General features: G+C 45.4%; 1 protein-coding gene across 9 annotated transcripts in view; it reads right to left on the bottom strand.

Moving 5' to 3' along the window:
- The window catches only part of LOC143034046 (uncharacterized), a 66,583-nt gene that overhangs the window by 19,832 nt on the left and 29,742 nt on the right, over nucleotides 1-17,009 (bottom strand). For 8 of the 9 annotated variants that reach the window (XR_012967222.1, XR_012967220.1, XR_012967221.1 and 5 more), the window contains exons 4-7: nucleotides 15,979-16,164; nucleotides 12,337-12,636; nucleotides 10,579-10,812; nucleotides 8,786-8,940 (exon numbers count right to left, since the gene is read on the bottom strand). Coding sequence is in view for 5 of the 9 variants with exons in the window: in XM_076199923.1 (XP_076056038.1) it covers nucleotides 8,786-8,940; nucleotides 10,579-10,812; nucleotides 12,337-12,636; nucleotides 15,979-16,164 (875 nt within the window). In the remaining 4 variants the exon portion in view is untranslated. The remainder of the gene's footprint in view (nucleotides 1-8,785; nucleotides 8,941-10,578; nucleotides 10,813-12,336; nucleotides 12,637-15,978; nucleotides 16,165-17,009) is intronic. The other variant, XM_076199928.1, reaches the window with a different exon arrangement.

Genomic DNA, 17,009 nt, shown 5'->3' on the forward strand with positions numbered 1-17,009 from the left:
TGAATGGTCAAGTGGTGGCATGCATAAAAGTACCCCGTGTGCTAGGGTATAAAAATATGTACGTAGGTTTCTACATCTAATCAAGTACTTCTGTATACATAGGCTTGGATACATAAAGGGAGCCCTATCTATATAAAACAGTGAATATTGTACCGCACTAATATCACAATGTAAATAGTTCATGTCCACAGGCCCGACAGGGTCCAATCGCCACAATGTCTCTACTCCAACTGCCTTGTGGTGGGAACTATGCCGTGACGTCATGGCGTCAGCATGGCAAAGGTAATAGATGATATGTACAACAGCATCCTAGCCTGAATTGTCCTAGCTAGGTCATCTATCATACATAGTCCCTATGCTCCGTTACACATGGGATTAAGTGTCTCCTATCCTGACATGTGTTTACAATGTATGTGAGTCGTATGCCTATGGCTGTCTATCGTGATCGCGCCATACATGCGGGGATATAAAATACCCAGACCTGGACACATGTGCCACATCTCCCCCCCCCCCCCAATCGATGTATTCATTGCATCGTCGATTTGTTGCATGTGGCCAGTCTCGCTGAGCGTCTTGGTCCATCGGGTTGGCCAGTTTGATTCGTGGGGCGAGGAGTATTGCCGGTACTGCCCATTGGAGGCTCCTTCATGTCATCACGGGCGAAACCCGGCTCAGGGATGGGGCGGAGGAACTTTCAGTTGCGACACACAGGACACTTCCGGACGCTGTCTTGATAAGGTAGTCCCTGGTACATCCTTGTCCCATTATGTGGCCGACCTTACTCCATCGTCGTGACATAGGATCCTGGATCCTGACCGTGGCTCCAACAGAGAGTTGTTGTTGTTGTTGTTGTTGTCGTTCCCTAGACTGTCTGTCCGAGCAGTCCCGTCTCCCCAAGGAAGGCCACAGCCGAAACTGGGTTTTCCCACAAATCCTTTATAGAGTGTATGTTGTGTTGTTTGCGTGCATGATTGTGTATAATGCAGTCTTCCATTATGTGTTGTATGGTATGGGGTGAAGTGTTACATCCTGGGCAGCTGTTCACAACACGGTCGTCCAGCCTCTTCTGGTAGCTTAGAAGTGCTGGGTGGTGACCGCATCGCAGTCTGGCCAAGTGGACTCTGTCCTTTCGTGGGAGAGAGGATTCAGAAGGGTGGATATCAGGGGGTCTGGCATGCAGCAGTGTGTTGTCTTTCAGTGTGTTAATGGAGCGGTGAGTGATATGATTATGAATATGTTTCCGGAGGCTGGTATTTGGTGGTTGTGGAGGAAGAGAAGAGAGTATCTGTGCGTAATAAAGGTCTTTGGGTGTAGTTTTAATGTTTCTTGGTGTGTGTGGGTGTTCTGCTATGTAGTGTAGCGGGTGTGATGTGTTTGTGGTGGCTGCAGCAAGTGTTTGTGAGAGTTGTTGTTGTTGTTGTTGTCGTTCCCTAGACTGTCTGTCCGAGCAGTCCCGTCTCCCCAAGGAAGGCCACAGCCGAAACTGGGTTTTCCCACAAATCCTTTATAGAGTGTATGTTGTGTTGTTTGCGTGCATGATTGTGTATAATGCAGTCTTCCATTACGTGTTGTATGGTATGGGGTGAAGTGTTACATCCTGGGCAGCTGTTCACAACACGGTCGTCCAGCCTCTTCTGGTAGCTTAGAAGTGCTGGGTGGTGACCGCATCGCAGAGTTGTGGGAGCGGCTTCGCGTGTGAGTCGTACTGCTTGATGGTCGCCTCCATTCTGGCGGCTGCCTTCTGCTCGCATTCAGCTGTGGCAGCCTGCCACTCAGGCACAAAGGACCTGGAGTGGGCTGGGACGCAGGACCGAAGAGGGCATCAGAAGAGGACCTGGGCAGGGCTTCTTCCGTCGGGGTTGGGCGTGTTCCGTATCTCCAGGAGACCCCAGTGGAACACGTCGCTGTGGCTAATTTCTCCATTGGGCACGACCTTGATGATGAGGCGTTTCACAGCCTTGACTGCTGATTCTGCATGCCCGTTGGATTGTGGGTGGTAGGGGGTCGAGACGTCGTGGCGGACGCCCCATTGTCGCAGGAATTCAGCGAAGTCATAGGCAGTAAACTGGGGTCGTCCATCCGTCCTGAGTCGTACCGGGACGCCGAAGGTGCTGAAGAAGTGGCGGAAGAGCCGGATGGTTTGGGATGTCGAAGAGTCCGTGCCACAGTGGCCTACCATTGCCCATCCAGAGAGTTGATCCGCGTACACCAGGAAGTGCTTCCCGGCGGTGGTGAAAAAGTCTGCGGAGACCGACTCGAACGGTCTGGAGGGGGGGCACATCGTTGGTGAAGTAGGGCTCACGCTGTTGGCTCAGCTGCAATATCTGGCATGGCTCGCAGGAGTGTACGGTGTTGGCAATATAGGAATCGATGCCTGGCCACCAGACCGTCTGCCTGGCTCGGCGTTTGGTGGCTTCAATTCCACGATGGCTGTTGTGAAGTCAAGCCAACACACTTCTGCGAAGAGCTTGGGGGACAAGTATTCGTGCCTCTCGGAGGATCAAAGGTCTGTCGATGCAGAGGCTGTCTCTGAACTTCCAGAAGGGAAGTAAAGCTTCGTCAAGTTCCATGCGTGATCGTGGGAATCCCTTCCCGACGAGAGAGGCGAGTTGCACGTACGTGGGATCCGAAGATGCTGCTTGACAGAGTTCGTCGAGTACTGGGTCCATTGAGTGTGGAGGAGTTGCCGTGGTGTCGAGTGTTGGAGGGCCGAAAAGGGCATGGTGCGTGGCAACATTGCGAGTCACCACGTCGCGGATGCAGATGCTTGTTTCATCGCCCAGGACGACGTCATCTACCAGAGGCTTATCCACGGGAGCTCTTGAGAGGGCATCCGGAATACATAACTCTGAGCCCTTACGCCATCTGCTGGTGAACACGAATCCTGCAATCTTCTCCCGGAGGTGTTGGAACCTTGGGTTCTCAATACAGTCTAGAGTGTACGTATTGAGGATCGGAAGAAGGGGTTGATGATCTGTGATGTGTGTGAAGTCCTGGAGGCCAAGCAGGAAATATTTGCACTTCTGCATGGCCCAGACCATAGCCAGCAGTTCCAACTCGATTGTGCTGTACCGCGTTTCCACGTCCTGCAGGAATCAAGAGCCGCACTGCACGAGCCGCCAAACTCCCTCTTCATGTTTCTGTAGGAGGGCGTACCCTTGCCATTCAGACGAGACGCGTCCGTTTGGATGGCAGTCGGTAGTTTTGGGTCGAAATGGGCGAGGGCCTGCTTCATCCTTTGGAAGGCGTCCTCCTGAGCAGGTGTCCAGAGGAAGGTGTTCCTCAGGCTGAATAGCGGGCGAAGAGCGTCTGCCGTTGTAGAGACGTTGGATGTGAATTCACCCAACTGGTTCACTAGACCCATAAACGATCGGAGGTCAGTGATGTTGGAAGGTGTTGGGAACTCCGTAATTGCCTTTATTTTCTCGCTGTTGATGGCTACGCCGTCTTGAGTCACTGTGAACCCGCAGAAGTTGACACTGGGAGCAGCAAGAGTCATCTTGTCAGCGTTGAGATGCCATGAGTGCGGCATTGGTTCAAGATCTCACTGATGCGACGTAGGTGTGTCCCGTAGTCGCTGTCCCAGATAATGATGTCGTCCACGACCTTGGCAAGGTTGGGAATGTCTGCGAGGGCCTCGTCACCCCGGCGGTTGTATTCGTCGCCAGTTGAACAGAGGCCCATGGGGCCCTGGTGGAACATGTATCGTCCATACGAAGTGATGAATGTCGTCAAGTGGCGGTCTCGCTGGGCTAAGGGAATTTGCCAATATCCCTGGATGGCATCGAAGGTTGAGAAGTACTTTGCCTTCCAGTCAATGGTCAATGCGACTGATTGCCTCGCTTAGTGTGGGGGATGGGTGGGCTGGGCATAGTACCTGGTTATTTAACTTTGAAGTGTCCACTGTGATGCGCACACCACCCTTCGGTTTCGGCACCGCTACGAGGGGGTGACACCATACGGAAGGGGCGTCACCAACAGGTTCAATGATGCCTTGGTGCACCATTGCATCGAGTTCCTTCTTCACGTCATCTTGCCATGCGTGTGGGATTCGCCTTGCGGTGTGGAGTGTGAACGGCTTCGCATCTGGCTTGAGATGTATCTCCATGGGCCTCCCAGCCATTTCTCTAAGGGCCTCGCCGGACTTGAGGTCTTCCTTGTGTCAAAGGACATCGGGCCATGTCTTCTTCATGCGATCTGGCAGGTCAGCTACTGAAGTTGACAGGGGCGGGGCGTGAGAGAGCGGGAGGGAGCTGTGGCCATAATCATTGGAGAGTGTGTGACCGGCTGTGGTACCAAGTCGTCGTCCCATTGCAAGCGGCAGGCATTGCCGATTGGTTGGTCCCTCGGCAGTTGGGCAGGGTATGACGAAGGTATGAGGCGGAGCTGCATCAAGTGCCACCATGACAGCAGGGGGCACGGCAGGTGCGTCACAACATTGATCCAACCGTCGATGGTGGTGTCTCCAAAGGACATCGTAGCATACATGGAGCCGATGGTACGTCCATGGAATGCAGTATGGTCAGGATTCCGCAGGGCCAGGTCCTTTGATGGGTTGAGGCTGTGAGCACTGATACCCAGATCCTTCATGTGCTGGCACCCAATGACCGTTGTGTCAGATCCGGTGTCCGGGATGAATCGAACATTGCCTTCAACGTCACCAAATTTGACCCTCACAGAGATGGTAGGTGTCGGGGGTCCGATCCTCCCATCTGCCGCCCGTATGTTGGCAGATAGGCTTGACACTATGGCCATCTTCTGAGGTCATTGGCTCTTCTGCTTCAGTGGCGGGATGGGTTTCAGGGCGGACGTGGATGAATTGCACACCTTCTCGAAATGTCTTCTCTTGGAGCAAATCCGGCAGACATGCGTAAGAGCTGGACACGTTTTTCGTGGGTGTTTGGGGAATGCACCACACCCTGGACATGCCTCACCTCCTGGTGGGGTCCCGCCTGTGGGACCTCGGGCTGAGCGTTGCCTCTTCTTGTAAGTTGACACAGCGCAGGCCATTCCTGAGGTGGGTTGTTGTGACTCGTGGTGGATAGCGTCTGTAGTGCCGTGATCCGCTTCCCTTGCACGAGCGATCGATAAAAAATCCTCTAGTGTTGCGCTGGAACTCGTTTGTAGGAGTTGGCGTACGGTTTCGACGTCTCGTAGACCTATGATGAGTTGGTGTTTCACTTGTGTCTCACAGCAATTTAACCCGGTGCACAGCTCAACTTCACGTGAGAGCTATGATAGACGCTCGTAGAAGGCCTTGACCGATTCTCCATTCTCTTACTTGCAATTTGTAAATGCCAATCGTCGTACGGACTCATTACACTTCTCCCTGTAATGCACTCGAAGTTTGCTCAAGATTTCTTGTACGGGGAGAGTAGAGTCGCGTGGTACTCCAAGAGTGTCCTCCAGGAGTGACCGTACTCCGTCATGCAGGTATGCCCGGAGTGTGGCAATTTGTTGCTTGTGCTTTAGCGAATGGGAGTTTGTTTGGGTGGAGAAATCGTCGAATTTGGCGGACCATGCGTCAAATTCCTTGTCTGACATCTCCAGCATCAGAATGGGAGGTGGCTTTGGAGAGACGACGGGTGATTTGGTGGAATCCGTGGAGTTATCTCCAGGTGTTGGGAGGGTTGTGTTCAGGCGAGCGAGGGAGCTCGCTAACAACCTGAGATCTTGCTCATCTCGGGTTGTGCTTCCAGACGTTATGGTAGTGTCTGGCTGTGGGTTGTCGGGGGTTGACTGATCTGGCGTCGCCATGGCGTTGGTTTCGTCAAAATCGGCCGATTGGCGGGCGAGATATGCGGCGCACGTAAATCAACACGCGCGTGAGGTGAGTGTGCAGTAGGCCCCGGGCTAGACTGGCAGGCGGTGAACGTGGGAGGTCTCTTCGGAGGGAGAGGGGGCTACTGACGCCTTACCGCGGGCAGGAACATTTGCGCGCGAAAGAGGCTTGGGTAAACAAGTTAGCACTGAACTTATGCACAAAGTAATCAACACAGAACATACGCACTATGTTATCACTGAACTTATGCACAACGTAATCACTGATAAGTACAGAAGTATCAATTAAATTTTCACTGCGCCATGTTATGCATGAATGGTCGAGTGGTGGCATGCATAAAAGTACCCCGTGTGCTAGGGTATAAAAATATGTACGTAGGTTTCTACATCTAATCAAGTACTTCTGTATACATAGGCTTGGATACATAAAGGGAGCCCTATCTATATAAAACAGTGAATATTGTACCGCACTAATATCACAATGTAAATAGTTCACGTCCACAGGCCCGACAGGGTCCAATCACCACAATGTCTCTGCTCCAACTGCCTGGTGGCGGGAACTATGCCGTGACGTCATGGCGTCAGCGTGGCAAAGGTAATAGATGATATGTACAACAGCATCCTAGCCTGAATTGTCCTAGCTAGGTCATCTATCATACATAGTCCCTATGCTCCGTTACACATGGGATTAAGTGTCTCCTATCCTGACAGGTGTTTACAATGTAGGTGTGTCGTATGCCTATGGGTGTCTATCGTGATTGCGCCATACGCGCGGGGATATCAAATACCCAGACCTGGACACATGTGCCACAATTACTAGTCCAACTTAATAGGCTACCACTTATTCCGTGTAAAGCTTATTTAGTAAGTAGTCTTTCGTGTGGGACGGTATCAAAAGCTTTTGCAAAGTCTAGATATTTTCAATCTATATTGTTTCTTTTGTCATAATTCGAGATAACTGTGTTGTAGAATTCGAGTAAGTTAGTCACGCAAGAACATTTCCGTCTGAAACCATGCTGGCTATCATTTATCAAACGGTTACTTTCTAAATGATGTTCGATAGCATCTCTGATGATAGTTTCCATTATTTTCCCTACGATTGAAGTCAAACTTACGTGCCTATAGTTATTTGGCTTTATTATAAGGCAAACCCTACCCACATCCTGAAGAAAATGAGTGAATGGAACAAAGATAATGGAAAAGTTCTACTGTATAAACTATGTTCTCTCTCATCTGAACCCCTCATGGATGAAGGGTCATCCCTGTTTCCTCCCACTGCCTAGGTCAGACACAATACAGCAAGACACAGTACATTCACAGCATGGCCAGCTACTTAAACTTCATACATGGCAGCTCTCTCTCCTTGTTCTCTCATATGAAAAATAAATACAAGGAAAACCCCTTCAGGCAGCATCAAATTGTTATCCATACACAACCATTCTTCACTCATGCCTATCTCCTGCTTTCTCCCTTCTCTGCTCAACAGACATTCCCCTCTTGCTCAAAGCCCCTTTCACTTCACCTCATCCATCCATCTCACTTTCCTTCCCTGAAGTTCATACTGTCCACCTTCTGCCTTCCACACTATTTTTGCTAATCCTTCCTCACTTTTTTTTTTCCAATTGCCCAAACCATTCCAATAATCTTTCATCAGACCTACCTGCCAGATCCCTTTCTACCCCCGTCCTCTCCTCCTCACCCCCTCATCTCACTCTATCCATCCTTGTAAACCCCCAACCTACTTCTCAGATACATATACATACATATACCAAAGGCTTTTTCCCCCTTACACAGGGGGTAGCCAAAAAGAAATAGGGACAGAAATCACTCCCACCCATTTCATTTCCTATATATTTCAATCCCCTCCACCCTCCTCCCTCTCTCCTATCTTGGCACCTCCTGGATGATGGGTCATCCCTGCATCCTGTCCACTACCCTGGGTCAGAAGCAGTGTCGCAAGACACAGCACATCCACAGCAAGGCCGCTTCATAAATTCGGCGACCCCCCCCCCCTCTCCATCCCCTCATGCAGGCAAGGAGAAGATGGGGAGAAATCCCTTCGGGCTGCATCAATTTTTTTTTTCTCATACATACTTCCTCACCCCCCATCCACTCCCCCTCATGCATCACATCCTCATCTATACACAACCCTTCTCCATTCACCCCTATCTTCTGTCCTCTCCCGTCCTTCCTCTACAGACATTCCTCTCTTTTGTAAAGCCCCTTTCACCCCCATCCATCCATCTCATCCTAGGACGCCCCCTCATATTCACTCCTTCCACCTCCGCCTTCCACACTTCTTTTACTAATCTTTCTTCACTCATTCTTTCCATGTGTCCAAACCATCCTAATACTCTTTCATCAACCCTATCTCCCAGCTCCTTTTCCACCCCTGTTCTCCTCCTCACCTCCTCATTTCTCACTCAATCTAGCCTAGTAACCCCTATCATACTTCTCAGACATTTCATCTCAAAAACACATTCAAACTCCTCTCTTCCTCTCTCATGTTCCATGTTTCTGCCCCGTACATTGCTGTTGGCACAATTACTCCTTCATATAACCTCCTCTTAGCATCCTTCTCAGATACTTTTCTCAAACATAATTTTCTCTTTTATGCCTCTCTTAAATTTTTAGTCTCTGCCCTATACACAGGCAATCACCTCTTCATATAATTTTCTCTTTGCAGCCAGTCCTAGATGCCTATTTCTCATGACACTTTACAATGCCCTCATGACATTTACTTGTTTCTCTCAATCTACAGTTTACCTCCACCTCCACTCCTCCATTTACTGCCACATGCAAACCCAAATACTTAAAATTGTCCACCTCCTCTAGCTTCTCTCCTTTAATTTACTTCCAACTCACTGCCATCCTCCCCCTTATACATCTACCTTACTTTTACCCTATATTTACTTCCTGTACCAACCCATCCATGTATACATTGAACAGCCATGGTGACATGACACAATACAATGTAATACACAAATGAAAATAGCCAACTTACCGATAGCCAGGGCTCATTAGAATTCCTTTTTCTGCAGGTGGAAGAGCAACTGGTGGTGGTGGACTTCTTCTCTTCTCTTCATCATCGTCTTCTTCATCAAAAACTTCATATTCAGGAACTGGTGAGCCCAACACAGGTACTTCTGACATTGCCTCCTATATGAACAAGAGAGAATATTCTAAGTCAATATCATATGCTTTTTCTATGCATAAATTCTAATTGTTCCCAAACATGTACCTCATCACTTTTGCCAATGTAATGGCACAATTATGGAGAAACTTTTATAGTATCAATTTTCCTAATTTTCATTACACTAAAAATTATTTATAGTTCATAAAAACTTTGCCCTTTTTAAAAAAAGAATTATGAGTATATACATGTACAAAGGCAACAATCCCACTTTTAAGGAGGGTAGCACAGTGGTTGAGAAGTGTGGAGTTCCAGGAAAAAATTGTAGTGGAGAAGCAATAGTGGAGATGTGTCAAGAGAGTTGATGACAGCAAATACAATGTTTAGGAAGAAAGCCAAGCATAAGTACACATGGGAGAGGGTGATGGATAGGGCTTTAACCCCTTCCATACGGTGCCGCACACGTAGGCGTCATGGGGAGCGAGTGTATTCGCGAGGCTGCCATATCGGCGTCTTGATTATATTTATTGTAGTCGCCCCTCCATAATGACATTCTTTCTAATTCTTTTGTAATCGCATTTTCTATGGTTATCAAAATTCACGGGTGAAGAGAGAACGATCGATATAAGCGGTGACTATATTTTATGATGCGAGTATTATTACGACACGTCGTACGGCTGGCATTGGCTGCTGCCACCGAGATCTAAGTCCATGACGCCTACGTGTGCGGCACCGTATGGAAGGGGTTAATGGACTATATAGTGGTAACCAGGAAAAGAGTAGGAAGAGTTTTGGATGTACATGTTCTAAGGGGAGAGAGTGGGGGAATATCGAATAAATTTTTTGGTGGAATGTAGGTTGAGAGTGGAAGATAGATGGAGAATGAGGAAAAGTACAGAAGATAGGGAGGTGCTTAGAGTAAACTGCTTAAATGAGAAAAAAAAAGGAGTACAGAGAACATTGTAGTGTGACAGAGTAGATGAAAGAATACTAGTTTGGGCACATGAAAAGAATGGATGAAGAAATACCAGCAAAATAGTTTGGAAGACAAAGGTGGATGGAGAGAACTGGAGGGGTAGACCAAGAATGAGATGGATGGATGAGATGAAGGGGCCTTTGAAATGGGAAATCTGCTGAGCAGGGAAGAAGGCAAGAGATATTTATGAGTGAGGAAGGATTGTGGGTGGAATATAAATTGATGAGACTTGAAGGGATTTCTCCTCGACTTTTCTATTCTTGCATGAGAGGCTGGGGAGGGAGGGTTGCTGTGTAAATGAAGCAGAGGGCCCTGCTGTGGATGTGCTGTGTTTTGCTGAATCTCTTCAGCCCTAGGTAGTGGGCAGGGGACTTGGATGATATTTCACCACCAGGAAGCTAAAACAACAAGGAAATAGGTGACAGCTGGAAATGGGATGGGTGGGTGGGTGCATCCCTTGGCTGGCTACCTCCCTTATATGGGGGAAGAAGCCTTTGGTATACAGGTAGACAGATACCTGCATGACATGCATACAGCACCACATTACAGCAAACACCCTCCCATGTAAACAATTTATCCTTTCTTCTACATGTACACATACCTGCATACAACCAAATGATAAAAGAAAACATCTAGCCCAGCCCGATTCAATGACAAACTTCCCACATTATGCAAATCTTTGGATTACCCTCAGCACAATCTCATCATCATCTTCATCTATCTGCTCCGCTGCAGCCCTCTGCCTCTCTCGGTCTTCCAGCAGCTTCAGTTTGCGTGCAGCTCTTCTGGCTTCCCGTTCTTTTCTCCGCCTTTCCTTTCTTTCTCGTCTTTCCTGCTTGGCCTTCTCCAAGAGAGAGATTTCGGCCTCCATAGGTGGCATCATAACTTCTGTGTTACTAAGGACAGACTGCTGTTGCTGTTGCTGTTGTTGAGTACACAAGTTTAATATTAGTATTTGACATTGCAGAAAAAAAATACAGTTAAATTTCAAAGATCCAGACTTCAAGGTTGTTAGCTTTAGATTTCAAATGTAAGCTAAAAATGTTAAAATAAAATCATAAGAAAATATAGAGGAGCCAAGAAAAGAGGGAGGGAGGGAGGAGTGGTGAATGGGAGTGGAGTACGTGGGGATGAAATGGGTGGGAGTGGGTTTATGCCTTTGATTTTGGCTATCTCCCTTGTACATACATATACCAAAGGCTTTTTTCCTCCTTTATAAGGGAGGTAACCAAAAAACAAAGGCATAAAAAACACTCCCACCCATTCCATCCCTATCACACTCCATTCCCCTCCACCCTCTTCCCTCCCTCTTATCTTGGCACCTCCTGGATGACAGGTCATCCCTGCATCTTGCCCACTGCCCTAGGTAAGAAGCAGTGTTGCAAGACACAGCACATCCACAGCAAGGCTGCTTCATTAAATCAGCGACCCGACCCCCCTTCTCCATCCCCTCATGCAGAAAAGAAGACAGGGTGAAATCCCTTTGGGCTGCATCAAATTTTTCTCATACATACTCCATCACTCCCCATCCCCCACCCATTCAACCTTATGCATCACAACATCATCCATATACAACCATTCTCCATTCACCCCTGTCTTCTGTCCTCTCCCATCCTTCTTTAGCAGACATTCCCCTCTTTCCCAAAGCCCCTTTTACCCCACCCACCCATCTCATCCTAGGTCGCCCCTCATGTTCATTTCTTCCACACCTTTTTTTACTAGTCTTTCTTCACTCATTCTTTCCATGTGTCCAAACCATCCCAATACTCTTTCATCCACCCTATCTCCCAGCTCCCTTTCCACCCCTGTTCTCCTCTTCACCTCATTTCTCACTCTATCCAGCCTAGTAACCCCTATCATACTTCTCAAACATCTCATCTCAAACACATTCAAACTCCTTCTCTCTTATGTTCCATGTTTCTGTCCTATAGAGTGCTGTTGGCACAATCACTCCTTCATACAATCTCCTCTTGGCATCCATTCCCAAATGTCTATTTCTCATTACGCTTTTTGATCCACCAAGGCATTTACTCGCTTCTCTCAATCTACATTCTACCTCCACCTCCACTCCTTCCTTTCCTGCCACACTCACACCCAAGTTTTAGGTGTTTAATGTGTTGTTTATGTGATAATTTGTCCTCAAGCTAATATCTACACCATAAATGCATACCAGTCCAGTGCTGTGAAATGAATTGGTGTGACGTTTTCTTTGCAAATGTATTTATTTGGTTTTAGAAGAGTTAGGTCAAGGCCTATAACTTCAGAAAGATCTGAATTTTTAGAAACCTGGACAGGGTTATATCCCAATCAGTCTGGATCTTGGAGATTTTACTGTACACTGAAACCAATTGAATACACTAAAATGGGTTTATGAGAATCTTTCACTAACACAATCATTATTCTCTTTGATGTATTTCAATTCAAATTTGAACAGTTTGAACTTAACCTGATCCTTAGTGTCCATGTAGCCCTGCTGTTCCCTCACCTGCTGCAGGACGGAGAGCAGGTGCGAAAGAGGCATGGCTGAAGGTGAGACCTTACTGACAGGTGAGGCAGTAGTGGTAGTAGGAGTGGTGGTGGTCGTGAACGAGGTGGTGGAACTTGATGTTGAAGACTGACTTGTCATGCCAACAACACCCCCTGTCATGACCTGCACCATACCTCCCATACCCACAACTCCAGCGCTAGGCACTGCTGCACCTGTTGCTGTACTGGGCATTACCTGCACACTGTCTGCAGGTATAACCTGTAAATACAAAATACTTTAACCTGTTGGCCACAACTAAAATCCTTGTTAACATAAGTTTATGGTAAGTGATTTACAATTGTAGGAAATTGAGGAGAACAACATGGGTTGCTATAGGTTTAGGCATGGAAGAAAAGTGACTCTACAACAGCAGCTGCAAGAATCAGAAAAAAAAATTGGAACAGAGAAAAGGATAGATGACTTATGAAGGTGCAGTAGTCCCTTGTTATCGACAGGGGGTTCAGTACTAAGGATATCAGTCGATACCCAAAACTGCCAATACCAATTTTCCCTTTACACACATCAGCTGGTTTCAATGTTTATGTATCGTTTTATATTCTAATATTATATGCAACTTATTTCACCATGCTTATTGGAAATATATTTGATAAGTCACTGAAAAACTACATGTTCAGCAGTGGTGTAGTGCCCTGAAATGCCGCCCTGGGCAGGAGTCATATTGCCAGCCACTGGCTATATCATTGTTCAATCACTTGTATTATATCTACCACCTATCCATACTGTATTACGCCTTCATAATGATTTTCCCAGGTGAACAAAGTGAAGTTTCCACATACAACTCAGTGAGGAATAACACAAGATATAAATCCAAACTTAACATATCTTCGTGACACGAGTTGTATGCAACAGCATGTGAAAGCCACCAGAAAATCCAGCAATGCAAAACAACAACAAATGAACATAAAGTATTAGTTAACATCCAATATCAACAATTATAATGGGCATGCAGCTCTACAAGATTATCATTTCTGCTTGTCTTTGCTTAATAAAAAGTAGGCTAAAATGACAATTCCCATGTATAGCCGGATGCTCATGATACTCTTTGGAATTGGATGTAAATATACATGTTTATTGTTGTTTTTTTTAACTGCTGGATTTTCCAGTAGTTCTCCCTTAGCTGTTCCATACACTTTGTGCCACAGAGGATTTACGGATGATACATTTATACTTGGCTGTACCCACGTCTTCCACAGTGAATAATGGAAGTCACATTATCCATATCAAAATTATGTTCAGTCCTGTCCTGACCAGTACCATATAACAATGAGGACCAATGGCAACCTGGTGGAAATAGTTATGAAGGCATGATATATAGTATGGATAGGTGATAGATATTATCTATGTGATCAAACATTGATATCCAGTGGGCGACAATATGACTCCCACCCTGGTAAGTGATTCTGCATTCTACACCACTGATTGGTATACTTTTTATAAAAATATTTTTAATAAATTGTGTACACATTAGGCCTATGCAATTTTAATTTAGTTGTTTATTAATATCACTCATATATATGATAAAATTTTCTAAATTAAGTATTCCAGGCCTCTCGGCTTCAATTTGTCACCTCCACTAATATCCTTTCCCTCACTCCATCATGCCTCATTTTTGTTAAGTCATTGAAAAATTAATATATATACAATTGTCATGCCAGTTATGCCAAACAGAAAAGTAAAGAAACTTCTGAGAAGGTGCATGCAAAAATAAAAAAAATTCTCATTTAAGGAAAGATATAATTTCCCATTGGTAGAAAACCCATCATTAATTAAAACCTTCTATTAAATATCCATTGATAACAAGTGTCTACTATACCTTAGATATCAATGATTTGTGGAAAAGTCCACCTATTTTTGGGGTATACTATTCTATGATAATAATTCATGCATGGGTAGGTTGAATACACAATATAAACATACAGTATTAGTTTCATTTACACTACATACTTTATACATCTATATATGTTACCCATGTATCATAACCAAGTTATGGAATTCAAAACAATATCTACAAAAGACAAAGAATGTAAACACACCCAAGAAAAGTTTCTGAAACTGAAATTCAGTTTGTCATCAAGCAGTGCAGGAGAAAGGCATAAAATATAGACAGTCATCATCTATGCAGTGAAGCAGCCACTAGGAATACTACTGACCCACAGTACTGCCACAACTCTTGTTGAGGTACTTAAGGTTAGCAGCATGGAAGTGGTATACTAAACTAGCAAAACAATACAAGAACTTACAGAAGCTAATGAGAAAAATGACAAGAAGGCCATCAAGGCTGGTGTTTACCTGTCCCATTACTAGTCTTCCTTGGTATTAGATCAATCTATTCACATTTTGCAATTCAATGGCCATGAATTCTTACCCAGTGACCGGTAGATGATAGGCATGATTCACAATTACGATTTTGCGCTACAGCCAGCCACACGCATTTTGAAGTTCATATGTTGCCAGTCTTTGTTCAAATAAGTGTTTGTGTTGCATTACAGGCCAGTTGTTGTTCAAGTGCCGCAGGATTTTTTTTGCCATTTTTTTTAAATGCTTCTAAACATTTAGTTATTAATGACATTGAATAAAATGTAAAAAATGTAAAAAGTGTTTCTATGTAAGCAATAAAGATCATTGGCTAAAAAGTGACATCTCCATGCCTGTTTCTAAGTGCTTGTGCTCCAAGCTCTGCCTGCTCTCTATTAATCAATGTGTTTAAACACCTAAATGAGAGTTCAAAGGTACCTAAACCTAAAAGAACATGCAGAAGTTTGTGCCTGGAGAGTAAACTAAACATCCTGGAATGAATGGACGGGTGGTGAGATAAACACAGGGAACCGTTTAGGGATATATTCTGACATTTCGTCCTTACCAGGACTTCTTCAGAGTACATGCACATTCAAACAATTCACCCCCTAAATACCCGCCGAATCTATCCGCGTTCCACTATGATCGACCTGACCTCTTGTCCTCCTACGCTCTGCCTCGTAAGGACGAAACGTCAGAATAAATCCCTAGACGGTTCCCTGTGTTTATCTCACCACCCGTCCACTCATCTGTCTTGCATATTTCAACATCCTGGAATGGCATGACGGAAGGGAGGACACCAACTCCACTGCACTGACTCTTGCCCTGGCTCAGTCTACTTGGGGTTTTATGGAATTTTGGGGGGGAACCAAGCAGGGCCCAGAACAAATCTCCATTTAACCGTTGTTATTGTTAACTCATTTTATGATTTTTCAGTTACAATTGGGTTCTTAAGAATACATCCCAATCACATACCAAGGAGAACTAGTGTATCCCCATTGAATTGAAGAACAATACCCATGTGTAAAAACTTCAAAGTGTTGCCTAATTATGGAATACAACCATACTTACATATATACATATACCAAAGGCTTTTTTCCCCCTTATAAGGGAGGTAGCCAAAAAACAAAGGCATACTTATAAAATAAATACCCCATTTACAACCAGTCCTAACTGTACAAATAGGGAACAGCTATCCGAAATGTGTCTATTCCTTGCATAGCTACCAGACCAAGCTACACTCACCTGGATGACATTGCCGGCTTGCACCACCATTGGGTTGTGCTGGGTCTGACTAGCTGGATCCTGGGGCAGTACCTGCAACATGTTGCCAACCTGTACTACCCTTGAGGCACCCTCCAACCCAGGAAGTACCTCTTCAGATTCACCATTGTCTTCACCCTCCTGGTATGTATAACCAAACTGGTTAACCTGTAGGTAAGATGCAATAAGAATATTCATTAACAAAATTATCTTGGCTTAAACCATGACAAAATCAGTATTATGTAATATAGGGACTACTGGTAGTTTTTCCCTAGCTGATTCACGGCATATTGGAGGTGGAATCACTTAAGTTTAAACTATAAACTACCCCTAGGATGGGAGAGGAGAGGTGCTAAGGAATGATACAAACTTATGCAATTCTGTCTAATATGACATGGTCAGCTTGAAATTACCATGTTTGGGAACTGCTACCTTTACTCTGGTTACATGTATGCTAATGAATATGCAAATAACCTTCCCTAATTTATTATAAAAAATCCTCTTTTTATCACATCCAATTAGACCTATTTCCATATTTCTACTTGTAACAATTGTTAATAATAAAGATGATATTTTCTATCAAATTGTCACCTATTGAGACCAATGACCTTATGTCATGCCCCTGTGAATCAGACATCTGAAACATTTCGTCTTCATAGCCCAACCTTCATAAGAAAACATAAGACCATAAGAATGAAGGAGACTGCAAGAGACCATAAGGCCTACACTAAGCAGGTCCGCAGAGGCAGTCTTAAGGGGGCGGACACTCTGGCCATGGACTAGGCCCAAGATCTCTATCAGCTTTGACTGTATTTCCTCAACCTTTTCACATGATGAGAGCTGACTGGTGACTACCCACCTATTACTACTACAAAAGAAACACTCCCATACAAATACATACATACATACATATACCAAGGCTTTTTCCCCCTTCCAAGGGAGGTAGCCACAAAAGGAAAGGCATAAAAACACTCCCACCCATTTCATCCCTAAATACACTCCACACCCCTCCC

Source organism: Oratosquilla oratoria, chromosome 16, assembly GCF_046742065.1.
Source record: "Oratosquilla oratoria isolate Oo_2021 chromosome 16, ASM4674206v1, whole genome shotgun sequence".
Lineage (NCBI taxonomy): Eukaryota > Metazoa > Arthropoda > Malacostraca > Stomatopoda > Squillidae > Oratosquilla > Oratosquilla oratoria.